Source organism: Dreissena polymorpha, chromosome 6 (assembly GCF_020536995.1).
Source record: "Dreissena polymorpha isolate Duluth1 chromosome 6, UMN_Dpol_1.0, whole genome shotgun sequence".
Lineage (NCBI taxonomy): Eukaryota > Metazoa > Mollusca > Bivalvia > Myida > Dreissenidae > Dreissena > Dreissena polymorpha.
In genome coordinates this window covers 110,227,507-110,246,113 of record NC_068360.1, presented here as the reverse complement: position 1 = coordinate 110,246,113, position 18,607 = coordinate 110,227,507, and the positions used below count along the sequence as shown (strand labels likewise).

The following is an 18,607-nucleotide window of genomic DNA, read 5'->3' as shown; positions in this document are numbered from 1 at the left end:
GTTAAGAACCCACTTATATTTTTATGAATATAACATAACTGCTTATTTAGATGCTAATCTGAAAGACATCATTTACCTCACAACACCCTATTTTATAACTACACCCATGGTCATCAATTGAGATAATTCTGTGTATATGGTTTTATCATATTTTACTTTCTTAGTTATGCGCAACACATAATGTGACAGAAAAGCAAACATCACCTCATCCGAACATAAAAGCATGACAAGGGAACCATACTGACTTAAACCCTTTACCCCTTTGATACATATTTTGACGCATTTGTAGTAACTTATCTTTTAGAAAGATAATTTAATACAGACCTTTCTTACCAAATTCATTTGTAAAGGCTTTATTTCCAACCCTTAGTTACTGATGAGCAGCAAACAGCATAAAACCTGAACAGACTGCGAGTTACTTGCAGGCTGTTCTGGTTTTATGCTGATTGCAAAAACCATTTTCACTTCGCTTCTTATAGAGGAAAAGGTTAAAACACTGACCAGAGTTCAATGAACCTATTAATTGACCCAATGACTGTGTTTGTTATTTCACATGACTCAGTTTTAATTAAGGCCTAAAAATGGTCAAGAACAACATTTAGACAAAGTTGAATCCAAATAAGCCACTAATGAGGCATTTGGAGTGTTATCACTACTTTTCTCAGATTGTACCTGGTTTTGGTTAACAAACCTGAAATTCTGAAGTTTGTTTCCAGATGAACAATCTGACCAAGGTTCTTCAAGATCGAATAATTATGCGACTGGTCATTTTCCTGAACTTTGACCCAGATACCTAGTGTTTTACTGCACTTCACCCATAGTAACAATCGACATATATATTGTTAGATCAACATTTTGACAAAGTTTTATCAATAATGAATCATAAATAAGGCTTTTAAATGGTAACAAGGCTTTCAACATTGACCTGGTTTCTTAGTTTTGTCTCCACTTGCCACAAATTCTTATTTGTCCTAGATATTGCAAAGTTAAACATTCTGACCAAGTTTAATCAAGATGTATTAATAAATGTTGCTCCTAAAGAAGTTACAAACTTTTTTTAGGATTTGATCTGTTAACATAGTTGTAAACGAACTAGAACCAGGTTCTAACGTGGCCTAGATAATATGAATACAAACATACTGACAAAGTTTTATCATGATTGATTCAACTGTTTGTAGAGTTGTAACAAACCAAATGTTTTCAATACACAACACATGACGCCAAACGTAGACTGACCACAATTGCTCAACTCGATAACTAAGTGCCCAGGTAGTTGAAAATGAGTAATATGTTTTTTGCGCTTTATTGAGACTTTTTAGTGCAAGGTAATGGGTATTTTGTTCTGGGGCTTACAGAGCAAGTGGTCATCATCTGAAGGTTCCAGGTTCATACAGCAAGCTAGGTTCCTCTCTCGACGACTGCATTCAGTCTTGGACTTTTTAGTTGCCTTGGCTTTCTTCACTCTCTTTAAACAAAAGTTTATTGATTACATTAAACACATTATACTTTTTAACAAGGGCTGTTTGTAAAACATGCATGCCCCCCATATGGGCTGTCCGTTGTAGTTGCAGCCATTGTGTGAATACGTTTTTTTTTCACTGTGACCTTGACCTTTGACCTAGTGACCTCAAAATCAATAGGGGTCATCTGCGAGTCATGATCAATGTACCTATGAAGTGTCATGATCCTAGGCAAAAGCGTTCTTGAGTTATCCTCCGGAAACAATTTTACTGTTTCGGGTCACCGTGACCTTGACCTTTGACCTAGTGACCTCAAAATCAATATGGGTCATTTGCGAGTCATGATCAATGTACCTATGAAGTTTCATGATCCTAGGCGTAAGCGTTCTCGAGTTATCATCCGGAAACCATTTAACTATTTCGGGTCACCGTGACCTTGACCTTTGACCTAGTGACCTCAAAATCAATAGGGCTCATCTGCGAGTCATGATCGATCTACCCAGTGAAGTTTCATGATCCTAGGCGTATGCGTTCTTGAGTTATCATCCGAAAACCATTTTACTATTTCGGTTCACCGTGACCTTGACCTTTGACCTAGTGACCTCAAAATCAATAGGGGTCATCTGCGAGTCATGGTCAATCTACCTATGAAGTTTCATGATCCTAGGCGTATGCGTTCTTGGGTTATCATCCGTAAACCATTTTACTATTGCGGGTCACTGTGACCTTGACCTTTGACCTAGTGACCTCAAAATCAATAGGGGTCATCTGCGAGTCATGATCAATCTACCTATGAAATTTCATGATCCTAGGCCCAAGCGTTCTTGAGTTATCATCCGGAAACCACCTGGTGGACCGACCGACAGACCGACCGACATGTGCAAAGCAATATACCCCCTCTTCTTCGAAGGGGGGCATAATAAGTATATTTTCATAAAATCAAACAAGCATCCAATTCAACAGCTATGACAATTCTTATTCTGAAACAAACTATACTTAAACAAGACACCGTCGAAGACGGGTGATGCTCACCAAAGGTTTTTTTTGTCACAATATTGCACTATATATTCAGATAAAAGGAAACGTCTTGAGGGGCATAACTTTGGACAAAATAAAACGATGGATGGTTAAGCAACTTCAAATGGCCATAACTCTCTAAATTAATCATCTAACCAGAACCCACTAATATCATGTGCATCTCCTCAAAGTAGTTAAGCTTCACATAAAGCTTCATTGTATTCCAGTCAGTAGTTGGGGAGAAATAGCCCGGACAAGATTTGCACTATATGTACAGTTTATAGAAAATTTCAAAGGGCCATAACTCTGTGAAAAATCATCCGACCATAACCGGCTGATAATATGCACATCTCCTGTTGGTAGTGAAGCTTCCAATAAAGTTTCATTAAATTCACGTAATAAGTTGCTGAGAAATAGCTCGGACACTAATCGCACTATATGAACAATGGAAAATTTCAAAGGGCCATAACTCTGTGGAAAAATCATCCGATGAGAACCGGCTTATAATATGCACATCTCCTCTTGGTAGTGAAGCTTCCCATAAAGTTTCATTAAATTCCAGTAATAAGTTGCTGAGAAATAGCTCGGATAAGAATTGAACTATATGTACAACTGAAATCTTGAAAGGGCCACAACTCTGTGAAAAATCATCCGACGAGAACCGGCTGATAATATGCACATCTCATCTTGGTAGTGAAGCTTCCCATAAAGTTTCATTGAATTCCGGTCATTAGTTGCTGAGAAATAGCCCGGACAAGAATTGCACTATATGTACAGTTAATGGAAAATTTCAAAGGTCAATAACTCTGTGAAAAATCATCCGACAAGAACCGGCTGATAATATGCACATCTCCTCTTGGTAGTGAAGCTTTCGTTAAAGTTTCATTGCATTCCGGTCATTAGTTGCTGAGAAATAGCCCGGACAAGAATTGCACTATATGTACAGTTAATGAAAAATTTCAAAGGGCCATAACTCTGTGTAAAGTCATCCGACCAGACCCCGATGATAATATGCACATCTCTTCTTGGTAGTGAAGCTTCCCATAAAGTTTAATTGAATTCCGGTCATAAGTTGCTGAAAAATAGCCCGGACAAAAATTGTGCACGGACGGACACACGGACGGACGGACGAACAGACGAAGCGGCCGACTATCTGCTCCCCCCAATTTTTTTGGAGGGAGCATAAAAAACAGCCATTGCTACAGTTAATCAAACGAAATAAAAAAAATGCCAGCATAAGCAATGTCTGGGTACATTTTTTGAACACTTCTTGGATTTATACATGTTCTAAATCTCAAGTAACAAAAAACAATTTTAGACTTGCTTGTTAGAAAATGTATTAATTAAAAACTTATTTTGCTTGTGTTTATTGGACAGGTTTGGCTATAGCTAGTGACCACATATTTCTGAAAGCCATTCGACGACTTTCAAATTCTATACCCTGACATATTTGCAGATGTTTCAGCATAAATATGGAAAACTTTGTTCACATAATATTATGAAAAGTAGGTAAATATATTCCAGGAAGGCATCAAAGACATCGATGCCACCTCTAGGAATTTACTATATAATCTTTAGTGGACAAAGCAACCAAGAGACATACTTCAATCATGCTGGTAGCAAACCAAATTCCTTCCTTTACGATCATCTTCACATTATTTAAACAAAATTCACAGAGCAGTTAAAGAGCAGTTGAAGAAGTCTTCTGTACAAAAATATGAAGTATATATTTTATGGTGAACAATAAAAATGTCTGTAAGATACAGATGTCTGTAAGACACCGATGCCCCCATATGTCCCTTTGTGTCTGAAAACCCCCCAAGTGTTGGGAAAAAAAACCTGAACCAAAACATGAAGGTGCGCAAGTTCACAGCCTGATTAAAATGTTCGTTAATTTTCAGCCCTCTGGTAGCAATACTTTTTGAGTGTGATTGTTTGCTTGTAAATGGATAAAACATCACAATCAAAATAAGGAGGCGCACAACTGTACCTAATGTTTGAACGATTTGACAAGTTTCAGCCCCCTCATGGCAAAATTTTTTTAGTTACTCCCAACACAAGTTAAAACATGTAATTTTAAAGGATAAAGGTTATAACTAATGCTTGCGTCAAAAATATCCTAACTAAAATATGAATGTGCGCAAGTTCATATGCTGGGGCGGTCAAGAGGAAAGGGGTGCATAACAAAACGGACAAAGGACCATCAGCAAATACTGGTCAAAGCAAAATTGTTTTTCTTAACTTTTGTCTTATCATTCCGTTTAATTGGGAAGTGAAAGTTTGAGTGAAATCTGTCAAATCGTAAAAGAAACTTAAAACTAACAAGAGCACCGCCTTGCGGGTGCAGACCGCTCATCTATTTTCTTTTTAAAGGTGAAGGGACTTTCATTTTCAATCACAAAGGAGGGAGGGGTGGAGTGAACAGGGGTGTATAGTGTGGGGGTGTGGACATTTATTACATTATCTTCCAAAAATGCAGGAAAAAAATGAAAAAAAAAATCGGGGAGGGGGGATTATTGGGTGCGATGGTTCGACGGTATTTCAAACATAAAACAAGGGACAAAATTGTCACAAAACCAGGTTTTCATTGTGAAAAAAAATCTGATAAAGGGAGAAAACTCAAACTGAACTTTTGAAATGAACAAACAAAATTAACCCCCTTTGTAAGTTTGTTTTTAAAACAAAATCTATTTTTAGTCGTGGCGACCTTGACATTGGAGATATTGACGTGATTCTTTCGTGCGACACACCGTCCCATGATGGTGAACAAATGTGCCAAATGATTTTAAAATCTCACAATGAATGACATAGTTATGGCCAGGACAAGCTCATTTATGGCCATTTTTGACCTTTGAACTCAAAGTGTGACCTTGACCTTGGAGATATCAACGTAATTATTTCGCGCGACACACCGTCCAATGATGGTGAACAAATGTGCCAAATGATTTTAAAATCTGACAATGAACGACATAGTTATGGCCCGGACAAGCTTGTTCCGCCCGCCCGCCAGCCAGCCCGCCAGCCCGCCCGCATTCGCCAATCTAATAACCAGTTTTTTTCCTTCGGAAAACCTGGTTAATAATAAAAATAAATATTTGTGTTTTTTAACCGTTTCAACAAAAAAAAATTGGGGGGGGGGGGGGTAAAGTGTGAGGGCGAGGTGGTCATTTGTGAGATGATCTTAAAAAAAAATAGGGGGGGGGGATTCGGAGGGGGGGGGAGGGCACGGGGGATGGTTTGGGTGGAGTCTATTGTGGTATGTCAGGTAAGAGTAGTTTTGTCAAAGTATCAATCAAATCTAATCATAAATAAAGAAGTTATGGCAATTTTAGCAAAATTTAATAATTTGACCTTGAGAGTCAAGGTCATTCAAAGGTCAATGTAAAATTCAACTTGCCAGGTACAGTAACCTAATGATAGCATGAAAGTATTTTAAGTTTGAAAGCAATAGCCTTGATACTTTAGAAGTAAAGTGGATTAAAACACAAAATTTAACCATATATTCAAAGTTACTAAGTCAAAAAAGGGCCATAATTCCGTAAAAATGACAACCAGAGGTATGCAACTTGTCCTTTTACTGTACCCTTATGATAGTTTGCGAGTGTTCCAAGTATGAAAGCAATATCTATGATACTCTAGGGGTAAAGTGGACCAAAACACAAAACTTAACCCAATTTTCTAAGTATAAAGGGCCCATAATTCCGTCCAAATACCAGTCAGAGTTACATAACTTTGCCTGCACAGTCCCTTTATGATAGTTAATAAGTGTTGCAAGTATAAAAGCATTAGCTTTGATACTGTAGGAATAAAGTGGACCTAAACACAAAACTTAACCAAATTTTCAATTTTCTAAGTATAAAAAGGGCACATAATTCTGTCAAAATGCCCGTCAGAGTTACATTACTTTGCCTGCACAGTCCCCTTATGATAGTTAGTAAGTGTTGCAAGTATGAAAGCAATAGCTTTGATACTTAAGGAATAAAATGGACCTTAACATAAAACTTAACCAAAATTTTCAATTTTCTAAGTATAAAAAGGGCACATAATTCTGCCAAAATGCACGCCAGAGTTATCTAACTGTGCCTGCCCAGTCCCCTCATGATAGTAAGTAAGTGTACCAAGTTTGAATGCAATAGCATTGATACTTTCTGAGAAAAGTGGACCTAAACGCAAAACTTAACCGGACGCCAACGCCGACGCCGACGCCTAGGTGATGACAATAGCTCATAATTTTTTTCAAAAAATAGATGAGCTTAAAATATTGGGACTAAATATTCTTCAGCGGAAAACAGACCAAGGGCAATAATTCTGTCGAAACATGTTGCAGCAAATTGTCCTCACTTTATGACCATCATACATTAAGGTTGTCATCATTCAACTGTGAAATTTTGTGCGAGATTCAGGAAAGACTGCCAATCGTATGGACAAGTGTAATGCTTAATGCCTCACACTACATAGTAGCGTAGAAAGACTTAACACGAGTTACTTATACATACCTTAACACTCACTAGGTTACACGTTTCGTCCAACTTCCTCTTAGTTGGTTCTATATAAAGGGGAACAGTCCTTGTTGTAGCTTTCTCTGCAAGCATATAATTAAAATAAGAATATTGCAACAACTCTTCCACGCCCTATTTTTAGCAAAAATAATATTTTTCTTGTGATTCTAATTCTTCGAATACCCAGATTATCACCAGTAAATAAATACTCTAAAAAAATACAATTGAATCTGAATTTGATTACATAAAATCTCAATTCGTTGACATATCGCATGTGTTTGCACAAGTGGATGTAATTTAAAACCCCATAAATTGAGTGAAAGAAGCCAGTCGACCGTTGTAATTGCTATTTTTGTGTTAATAGGTACAGTACGTATGGCAGGATTTCTGCCTTCCACCACGCATCACCGTGATTAAGCTCAGCGTTTCAAACGCTTTCCGCGATACACTGTCGCCTAGACAGGTTTGATAAGAACTTGCGCGCGGGCATTATCGGGAAATAAATCTAATGGTGGACCGCCGCGATCGCGGTGGTCAACCATGGCCGATATAATTTGGGATGAAATACAGGTACATGTGAATAAACATATATACATTAAGATATATTTCTACATTTTTATGTAATACTTCATATTAAAATCGTCATTTTTTCAGTATTTTGTATTACATTTACCCTCTTTACAGAATCATTCGACATGTCTTACGTCGAGCGTTGATTATAGGTTGCGCCTCATGCTTCATGTATTGTTTCTGCATCAAGTTTCACTTGTTTTTAATTACAGATTTCTGTTTGTTAGCATTTCGAAAATGCTTTCTTATTCTTGTATATATATATAGCTCGCCACCAGTTTTATAAAAACATGTTACACGTAATTTAATATAAGACTATTTAAGTGATTTCCTGTTTCTATTGTGACTAGTTTTGCTTGAAATACATGTGTAAAATCGAGACATCGGCAGTAAGTATTCAAATCAGTGATATAGATTGTAATATCATATGCATGCGATAAGATCATTGGTCATGTTGGCCAATGACTATTTGTATACATGTGCTTTGTATATAACAAGTTTATTCCGATACAATGTAAACAACGTATAATAAGGAATCTTAAAATCTTGATAAAAAGTGATTTACTTATAATGTGTTATTCGATATTTATTAGGATATTAATATGCATAGCGTTTATTAAAACTCATAAAACTCATCATAATGTGCATTAATGCACATTTAAATCACTGTAAATAAATAAACATGTATATAGAATTTATACAGTCTCTATAAGAAATGTTGATAAGAAATCGCGGTGATTTGAAAGAATCGTAATACCACATAGAGCTTTTTTTAAACCTGTTTTACTTTTTATTTCAGGTTTCACCAATAATGTTGTTTATTTTGGAAATAAGGATGTAATAACAAAGCTGACAAGTTTTTATTTATTTATAGTATAATAATTTATTAAAATACATGATAATGTTACAAATATGAATATTTATGCATGTTTATCTTTTAAGTGTCCATGTTCCGTATAAAAATACGAAAACAATGCTTGTTTACTCACAAAATATTGATGGAAAATTTGATATTTACATGATTTTACAATCTCTAACAAACGATGGAAACTTTGATGTTTACATTCATTTATACAAAAAAGACTTGTGCAAATGGGATTTGCATGCCTGTTCTCACTCCTGACTCGTCACTGTTTTTTCAATTACAATCACAACAAATGACCAAACTCTCCACAAAAACTAATTACAAACGGACAGATATTTTACACTATATTAAGTAAAATCAACTCTACATGAGAGACCATTGACATAAAGGTGTCGTGTAAATTAAAATATAAAACAATGTTGATTTTCTTATTCACTCAAATGGTTATCAAAGGAACAAGATGCGGGTAAATTTAATCTTAATTAATAATATTTATTACAATACTCCTTTGATTACGTTTTTCTTAAAAATATGCGAAGAAATGAAATTGTCACTGAACAAAACAGGTATAGAGATAGTAACTCGCCAACATAGCAAATTGATCTTTTTACATACAAAATATCACTGAATCGAACACATATTGCCGAAGTATTGAATGTATATTCAAATCAATATACGTAACAATAGAAATTTGAAATCACTCAAAAAATCTGATATCAAATTACATGTACATGTAAGATGTTTATATGTAATTGTTGAAAAGATAAACGTACACAAACAAGAAAGCCTTTTCGAAATGTTAACAAAATCAATTCTTTCACTAAACTAAATGTAAAACCTTATGCATACACTCTACATTTACCTGTATATCACCGTAAACCATTTTGGCCGCTGTGCGGTTGTCTACCGTGAGATCGATTATCCGATAACACTCGCGGTGCTCATCCACTGTCACCGCGATCTATTACGATGGAAACATCTTTAGATCACGGTGATTGCCCACGCGAACGAAATATTGTCCACGGTGGGACTGTGCTTTAGGCAGAAATCACGCTAAACGTAATGTATGTACATTTATGTAGACTCACCAACAATCAGCTCAATATCAGAATGCCTTGCGTAAAAAACCTCCGTAAAATGATTATTATAAAGAAAATGTCCATATCCACTTTTGTCTCAAATCGCCATTGTTATTTTTATATTAATCGAAGCTCCTCCCTTGGATTATAACCCTTTGAAAAAATCAAGAGGGCCATGTAAACTCAGGGTTGTTAACGTTGTTTTGCGAAAAGAAAGGTTTGTTGTTTGGGCCGATATATAAATATATGCGTTATAAAGAGTTTTTTTGTGTTTGTTTATGCTTTTTACAATAGGCATTTGCTTCCTATTGCAACAAATATTTATTTTGGATAAAAGTGATACAAGGACATTAATGGAACCAATGTTACAATTCATCTGTTGGTCATGTAGGTAGACTCATATACTTAAATCAGAGCTCAATATCATACAGCGATGTATAAAAAAAACTCCGGAAAACGGAATGCCGCACGCACTTACTGAAAGTGTGACTGTTATATCCCACCCTGCCGGGGCATTAAAATGAAAAGCAGCGTGACAATTAATTAATTATTTCTAAGCTGAATATTTTAAACCTTTCTCTGCTGATTATCTTTATTAAAAGGGATACTTAAGTAGTTTTTACGTACAGTTTTGTACAATCATGTATACAAACCCTAAGATAACTGAGAACGGCAAAACGAAATCAAATGAGTACGTAAACACATGTGGCTTAATTGTAATTGAAATCTAATTAAAGTTTCAGATTTGTAACACATATGTAGGCAGCAAATTGATTTAGAGTGCTGCGTTGTGAAACACAATGCCCCTTTTTTCATTTTGAAGCCATTTAACAGCTATATCCCAATTAAAAACGTCTTTATTTGATGTATGGAAATGACTTAACCAAAAAGCAACTGGACCGGAACATTACTCACACTTCCTCTGTAAGTCAAGTAAGTAGACTCACACACCAACAAGAGGCCCCAAATGGCCCTGGGTCGCTCACCTGAGAGACTTAGATGGAAAGAAACAAAGATTAAAACTCTTCAGCAAATATTTTAAGTTATTAGTATGACAAGACTGACTTTAAGAATAAGGTGTTCAAGAGTATTCACAATAGGCCTTTATAGACAATTACCACTACCACCCTGGCGGCCATGTTTTTAATACCCAGATTTTTTTTAAATATATATATAAGGAAAATGCTCCTTACAAACATAAAGAGAAAACTGCCCCATACCCTGGCGGCAATGTTTTTCCACTGATCACGACCATTGTCACACTCAACCGACATATCAATAAAACCAATGTTTTGACCAAGTTTCATGATGATTGGCCAAAAAATGTGACTTTTAGAGTGTTCACAGGCTCTTTCAGTATCTAAATATAAGAAAAATGACCCTCTCCCCCCTGGCGGTCATGTTACTAGATGGATCAAAACCAATTTTGAACTCAACCTTGGTATCCAGGAAACAAGGGTTGTTAACGTTGTTTTGTGAAAAGAAAAGGTTTGCTGTTTCGGCAGATATATTCATATATGCGTTATCAGTAGTTTTGTTTGTGTTTATTTTTTTATTTTTTTAATAGACATTTGTTACCCGTTGCGACAAAGCTATTATTTTGGATAAAAGTAATATGAGGACAGTAATTTAATAATGAGCATCAGCAAAAGAAAATGGAAGTACATTTTTCAACAAATTGTTGTCCAAATTTGAGATCATGAGATAAGAATCTCAGCATCTTATAGGATATGACTGTTTACAATCTGTTTAGCAAGAACACTTTAAGATACTGAAAACAACCGTATTTGTGGAGAGATTGTGTTTTTGTAAACTAGTTTTTGCATAATTAAATAAAATATGTTGAATTGTTATCATATATCAAAGTCAGTTATAAAAAAGTAAATGAGTATGAGAATATGTACAGCTACTAGAAATTCAATATTGATCTTCTTTTATAGTACAAAACATCACTTGATCTTTCTTATAGTTATAAATGTGTGCAAATATAGAAGTAAACACACACAAGGCATTTGAAAATGTATCATATCAAAACAACTATCAAACTATTTTAAATTTAAATGCACAAAAAATCTGTAGCATAAATACATTATGTTTGCAAAAACAAATGCAAATCAACATTTTTTTCAAACAGCTGTTTCTGCTTCTTAAAAGATGTGATAAGTTGTTGTTTTTTACTACCAAATTGTTCACATTTTTGCCATATTGTTTTTAAACAACTGGAACAATTTTAGGACTCACCTTGCATTGATATTTCCAATTGAAACAACAATAAAACCTGCTAAAATCATAAATCTCATAATCACACACTAACTACTGACTAACTGAAAATTGTAGGGGTAAAACATTTCAAGTTGTAATGTCTTATCTATCTTATGAATGGTTTCCATCTGACATCAACACAAAGGTCTTTGATGAAAGTGCCCAGTTAATTGGGGGTCAATTTACAGGAGTGTTACACAATTACCACCTGGCAATAATGTAAGCACAGGTATAAATGAGTTTTATAGAGAGTAGCCTATCATAAGTGAATGAAAAGTCGATTAAGATTCATATATAACACTTCTTGTTGTTTTATTGGTTTTACCACTATGTCAAATTTCTGCAAAGATATAGATAACAATCATAAGTAATGGCAATAATTAATTTGAGTCATGCAATAATTATAATTAGATATTTGGGTTGTGGTTAATGTTTCTGAATCCATTACCAGTATCATCATAATCATCATAATCATCATAATCATCATCATCATCATCATCATCATCATCATCATCATCATCATCATCATCATCATCATCATCATCACCATCATCATCATCATCATCATCATCATCATCATCATCATCATCATTATCATCATCACCATCATCATCATCATCATCATTATCATCATCATCATCATCATCATCATCATCATTGTGCACCAACATCCGCATTAACTAGAGTGTTAACATGGTTTTAATATAGTCATATTATGAAAACTGCCGCTACCCTGGCGGCCATGTTTTTCAACAAATCGTAACCAATTTCGAACTAAGCCAAGCTATCAATTCAACAAATCTTCGGACCAAGTTCCATGAAGATTGGGCTATAAATGTTACTTCTAGAGTGTCAACAAGGTTTCACAATAGCTATATAAGCAAAGCTGCCCCGCCCACTTATGGCCATATTTTTCAACAGACCAAAACCATTTTCAAACTCAGCCTAGCTATCATAAAAACAAATATTCAGACCAAGTTTCATGAAGATTGGACAATAAATGTGACTCCTAGAGTGTTAACAATGTTTAACTATAGCCATATCAGCAAAACTACCCTGCCCTCTGGCGGCCATGTTTTTGTGCCGAACGGAACCATTTTCAAACTCAACGGTCGTATCCAAGAAACAAATGTTCTGACCAAATTTCATGAAGATTGGACCAAAAATGTGACTTCTAAAGCGTTCACGTGTTTTCACTTAACACATATAAAGAAAAATGCCCCGCCCCCTGGCGGCCATGTTTTGTCACTGATCTGGACCATTTTCGAACTCGTCCGAGATATCAGTGAAACCAATGTTTTGACCATGTTTCATGATGATTGGGCAAAAATTGTGACTTCTAGAGTGTTCACAAGGTTTCTCTATAGCCATATAAGGAATACTGCCTTGCCCCCTGGCGGCCATGTTTTTCAATGGACCGAAATCATTTTTGAACTCAACCAACATATCATTAAGTTAAACATTTTGACACAGTTTGAGCATCAAATGTGACTTCTACAGTGTTCACAAGGTTTTTCTCTTTTTTTACCTAGTTTTTGACCCAGCATGACCCAGTTTCGAACTAAGTCGAGGTATCATTGGTACAAATGTTTTGACCAAGTTTCATGAAGATCGGACAATAAATGTGGCCTCTAGAGTGTTCACAAGGCAAAATATTGAAGACGAACGACGGACGACGGACAACGGACTATGGACAAAAGGCGATCACAAAAGCTCACCATGAGCAAGTTGTGCTCAGGTGTGCTAAAAATCAGCCGAAAATCTGAAAGCGTTGTGTAAAAAAACTCCAGACAACAGTTATTATAGTAAATATTTCTAAGACCAAGGCCCATATCTTCCAATTTAAAACATCTTTATGGGATATAAGGCCATAACTTCGCCAAAAATCAATAGACCGGAACGAAACTCGCACTTCATCTGTGATAATGTAGGTAGAGACACATACCAAAAACCAGCTCAATATCTGAATGCATTGCTTAAAAAAACTTCCAGTAAATAAAATATATCTACATGTACATGTGTAAGTCCAAGGCCCCTAACTTCGCCAAAAATCAATGGACCGGGACCAAAATCCCTCACATACCAACAATGAGCTCGATATCTGAAAGCGTTTCATAACAAATCTCCTCAATTGTTATTATATATAAAAATGTCGTGTAGGTAGAGTCACATACCAAAAATCAGCTTGGTATTTTTAGTGTTGCCTAAAAAACATCCGTAAAACGGAATGCCAGACAGACTGATGGACTGACTAATGGACAGTCCGACTGCTACATGTAAATGCCAGCCTACAAGAGGCATAAAAATTGCACTACCCGATGCCATATGTATGTACAGTCGCTAACTTGGCTTCTTTAAGATTAAAGCGTCCTCTGAATGACCAAACAAACACAAATCTTTAATCATAGAAAGTTCATATCAATTGGCTTTGCTTTGACAATATTTTTTTTATGTACTGCGACTTGGAATTACCTTTTTTATACATTTGATTCTTAATATTTAATCAACTTAACTTGTTTTATTAGTAGTTCAATTTTGCAGTAGCCTCCCCCCCCCCCATTAATAGTTTTATTATTACTTTACAGTACTGGCCCTGGATTTTGTTCACGTCATTGTGCCTTCGCTTGTCAATTACGTCATAAATCTTTCTCTGTTCCTGGGTACATGGATTTTTTGACGTCATACGATCAACTTTCCATTTGTAATCTACATGCATAGGTCATTGGGGTTATAACGTTCAATTTTATTTATATTTTCTGTTTGATAGGCGTTTCTTGTTTGATTTAATTATTATTATTTTATTTTTTAGCAGTTACATAAACAACCAAGCAATGTAATATGGAATTTTTAAACCCATTATTGCTGCTTCTTCTTGTATTTGCGCGATGATTATCTGAAATATTTACTTAATGACGCTATATTCTTAAATATTTTTCTATAAAGAAGGAATGTAGTTGACACTTGTTTGTAGTTTCATTTGATCGTTCGTCAAAAAGTTGTAACTCTGTTGCTCTGGTATCTTCAATACCATTGAGTTATTAAATTGTAATTAAATTGAATGCGTTTTAATTCCCTTATATTATTGTTTAATTTGAGTTACAATGCTATGACGTTAAATTTTATTTACACTTAAATGTATTATGAATATTGCTTGGCCAAGTGTGAAGTTGATTGCTCTATAACCGGTTTAAACCCCCAATGCTTTGCATTGACCGTTCCAAGGCGGTGACCCCAGCTTTATTCATATTTTGTGTTTATGTTGGTTTGTATTGTGCTGTTTTGTACTGTTTGGGCAATCGGTCACTTGCCTTAAATAAAGGAACAACTAATTGTTTATAATGAGAATTCAATACTGCTCCAGCAGCTGGAGTTTCCCTTTTTTATATTGTATCCATAATTGGTACAAATTATTTGAGGTTGAAATCTACCTAAATTTCAACCCTTCAAATGCTACAACATATAGTTTACATGCATTAATATACGTAATATATTACTTCCAGGGATTTAAACAGATATGGACAATCAGGAATAAAATGACCACCGTCTTTAAATTTGCAGGGATCAAAAAATTGTTAAGGAGTCACGAATACCAAGTTAGAGTTATTTTCTCTTTGCATATTCAATAATGTTGTGAACATGTTTTAAGTGTAAAATTTCACAGAGATATTACTATTTTACTATATACTCTTTTTTTTATTATGATAACAAATATATTTGTAATATTTGTCTCAGTCAAAAGAGAAAACATTTATCAATTCTTGCAGGATTTTGCTTTAATTGAAATCCATGTACAGCTTTAAAAACTTCCATAAATAACAATACCTCTAACTGATGTACCCCTCGGCTTTACTACGCCTCTGAACAAATCTTGACCACGAACCCTCTTTGGTGATTGAAGGGCTGAATCATAGCCCTTGCTTTTCCTTTTGTTTCTTTCAATGAATATCTCTTCAAAGTCATCAGAAGAGCATTCCCCAGACTCTTCTTCCAGATTTGAATTCACTACCTCTGATGTCGCATCAACTTCTGCCATTTCAACCACTGTAGAACTCATCGGCAAAGGCATTTGATTGCTATGACTTTCAGAAACGTCCATGCGATACATTTGACTTTGAATCGCAACTAATTGAAAGCATTGGCATATGTGGATCATTCACTGGTAATATTGCAACGTTTTGGTTTGCTGTCGTCTTGACCTGTCCAACAGAAACACTCTCCCACTGTGGGTTCAGTTGCTGGACTTGAGTTTGGAATATGAAAATATAAATAACACAAATATGTCTTCATTTATGTAAAAAAAAAACACAAAAGCAAATCTTTTTAAATATGAACTTAATAAACAAGTTTTCTTTTACGTCGTTTTAACGATAATGAAATGACCTGACACAAAATAAATATACGCATGTAAACCACTTCTTAGTATTGTGGATTTTTTTTTACATGTATATAGGAGTACAGCGATTTTTTGCTATATAAGGAAAAGTACCAGAACTAAATTTGGAAAATTTGCAGCGTGGATTTTAGAATCAGGAATTTGTTTTTTTTAAATTGCTTGGTACTTAATTGAACAAACACATTTAAATTGTCTTTCCTATAAATCTTTCGGTGAAAGGTTCAGTTTCAGTAATCAATTAGGACATACACTTTTCGTCAGATATAAAGTCAGCTAGATATTTCCATAATAAACATTCTGACTCAATTTCTTTAAGATTGAGTAAGCAATATAGCCTGTAGAGTGGTGACAAGGTTTTTCAAAATATAACCTGTTTACCGAGTTTTGGAAACATGTGACAGGGATTGGAAATTTGGTCTGGATAATTTGAAGCTAAACATTCTGACGAAGTTCCATCAAGATTGACTCATAAATATTGCTTTAGAGTGCTAACAAGGTTCATTTAAGATTTTGACATGATTCTTGTGAAATACATCACTCAAATTCAAATTCAGACTAGATATTGTAACAACAAACATTTTGGCCAAGTTTCAATAAAATTGAGTTATTTATGTGGCATTTACAGTGATACGTAACAAAGTTTTTATAAGATTTTACCTGGTGACCAAGTCTTGGAATTTTTCGCGACTCACATTCGAACATTTGCCTAGATATTGTCCGAATATACATTCTGACCACGTTTCAGCAAGATTGGATTATAAATGTTTTCTCTAGAGATGCAACAAACACAAAGTTTATAAGGCAAACTTAACCTGGCAGACGCCAGACAAACTCTGATCACAATAGTGAACCTTAAGAATTTCGTTCTCAGGTGAGCTAAAAAGCACAATATGAAGTTAATACAATGTACGGGATATATGCACTGTCAATGTGAAAAATGTTTTGTGTATATTTTATGATGTTCAGTGTCTTTTTACTCATACATGCTTAGTTTTCACTGACTGGTGACAAGTTTTGACCTCTAGTTGAGATAGCAAAAGAAATGAGGCTTTGAGTAAGTTTCAAGATGATTTAACAAAAAGGCCACTTAAAGTTTAAACAATCATTGTTCAACCTAACGGTCTAACAATTACATTGTAATTAGATGTACAAATGAGCTAACAGAACATAATGGATACAATAAGTATACAACAAGTATATGGTAATGCAATAAACAGCATTTTTTTCGTTTGTTCCTTTATCAATTATAAAGTTTTTGTTTGAAAAATAACAACAAAACTAAAAAATGTAAATGCCCAATTCTAGACAAAACAATAGTGTTTTTTCAAATCCAAATGGGCCCTGTCATATTCAGGCCCACAGTCGCTCACCTGAGACAAAAAGAAATGACCTGTTCCATGCAGCCCAAAATATCAATAGAACAAATGTTCTAACCAAGTTTTATGAAGAATGAACAACAAATGGCCCACTGGCGGCCATGTTTTTCAACGGACCTGAACCATTTTCGAACTCGTTCAAGATATCATTTGGACAAATCTTCTGACAAAGTTGCATGAAGATCCGACAAAAAATGTGGCCTCTACATAGTTTACATGGCAAATATTCATGACGCACAACGGAAGACAGACAATTGACAAAAGGTGATCACAAAAGTTCACCATGAGCAAAACATATTATGCTCACAAAGATTAACACAATGTTTGAAGATGATATTATAAAAACTAATTGAGTAAACTAAATCAAGATATGATAACAACATTTGTACTCAGCAGGTGTCATTCAGATTGAACTAAAAAGGTGACTTAAAGTATTCACAATGTTTCACTATAAACAACTGTAGACATACAAAACAAGAGGCCTGAAAAACCCATAGTCGCTCACCTGAGAAAACAAGATATAATTGGGACAAATCTTCTGACCAAGTTTCATGAAGATCAGAAAATATAGGTGGCCTCTAGAGTGTTAACAATGTTGTACTATAGCCATATAAGGAAAATGCCCCGCCCCATGGCAGACATGTTTTTCAACAAACCGGCATCATTTTTAACACATCCAAGATATTATTGGGATGAATCTTCTGACCAAGTTTCATGAAGATCGGACAGTAAATGTGGCCTCTAGAGTGTTAACAAGATTTTACTAAATATCATATAAGGAAAAATGCCCCGCCCCTTGGCAGCCGTATTTTTTCAAGCAAACATAATTTTTTTCAAACTAATCCAAGATATCATCATGACGATTGGACAATCAATGTGGCCTCTAAAGTGTTAACAATGTTTAACTAAAGCCATTTTAGGAAAATTCCCCACCCCTGGTTGCCATGTTTTTAAAGCAACAAAAATCATTTTCAAACTCATCCAAGATATCATTGGGACAAATCTTCTTACCAAGTTTCATGATGATCAGAAAATAAATGGGACCTCTAGAGTGTTAACAAGGTTTTACTATAGCCATATCAGGAA

General features: G+C 35.0%; 1 protein-coding gene across 3 annotated transcripts in view; it reads right to left on the bottom strand.

Annotated features, from left to right (window-relative positions):
- LOC127834280 (zinc finger protein 85-like) overlaps positions 1-18,607 on the bottom strand; it is a 48,153-nt gene that overhangs the window by 11,064 nt on the left and 18,482 nt on the right. For all 3 annotated transcript variants that reach the window (XM_052359989.1, XM_052359991.1, XM_052359990.1), the window contains exons 3-5: positions 15,575-15,992; positions 6,974-7,059; positions 1,354-1,465 (exon numbers count right to left, since the gene is read on the bottom strand). In XM_052359989.1, the coding sequence (XP_052215949.1) occupies positions 1,354-1,465; positions 6,974-7,059; positions 15,575-15,905 (529 nt within the window). In that variant the 5' untranslated portion in view covers positions 15,906-15,992. The remainder of the gene's footprint in view (positions 1-1,353; positions 1,466-6,973; positions 7,060-15,574; positions 15,993-18,607) is intronic.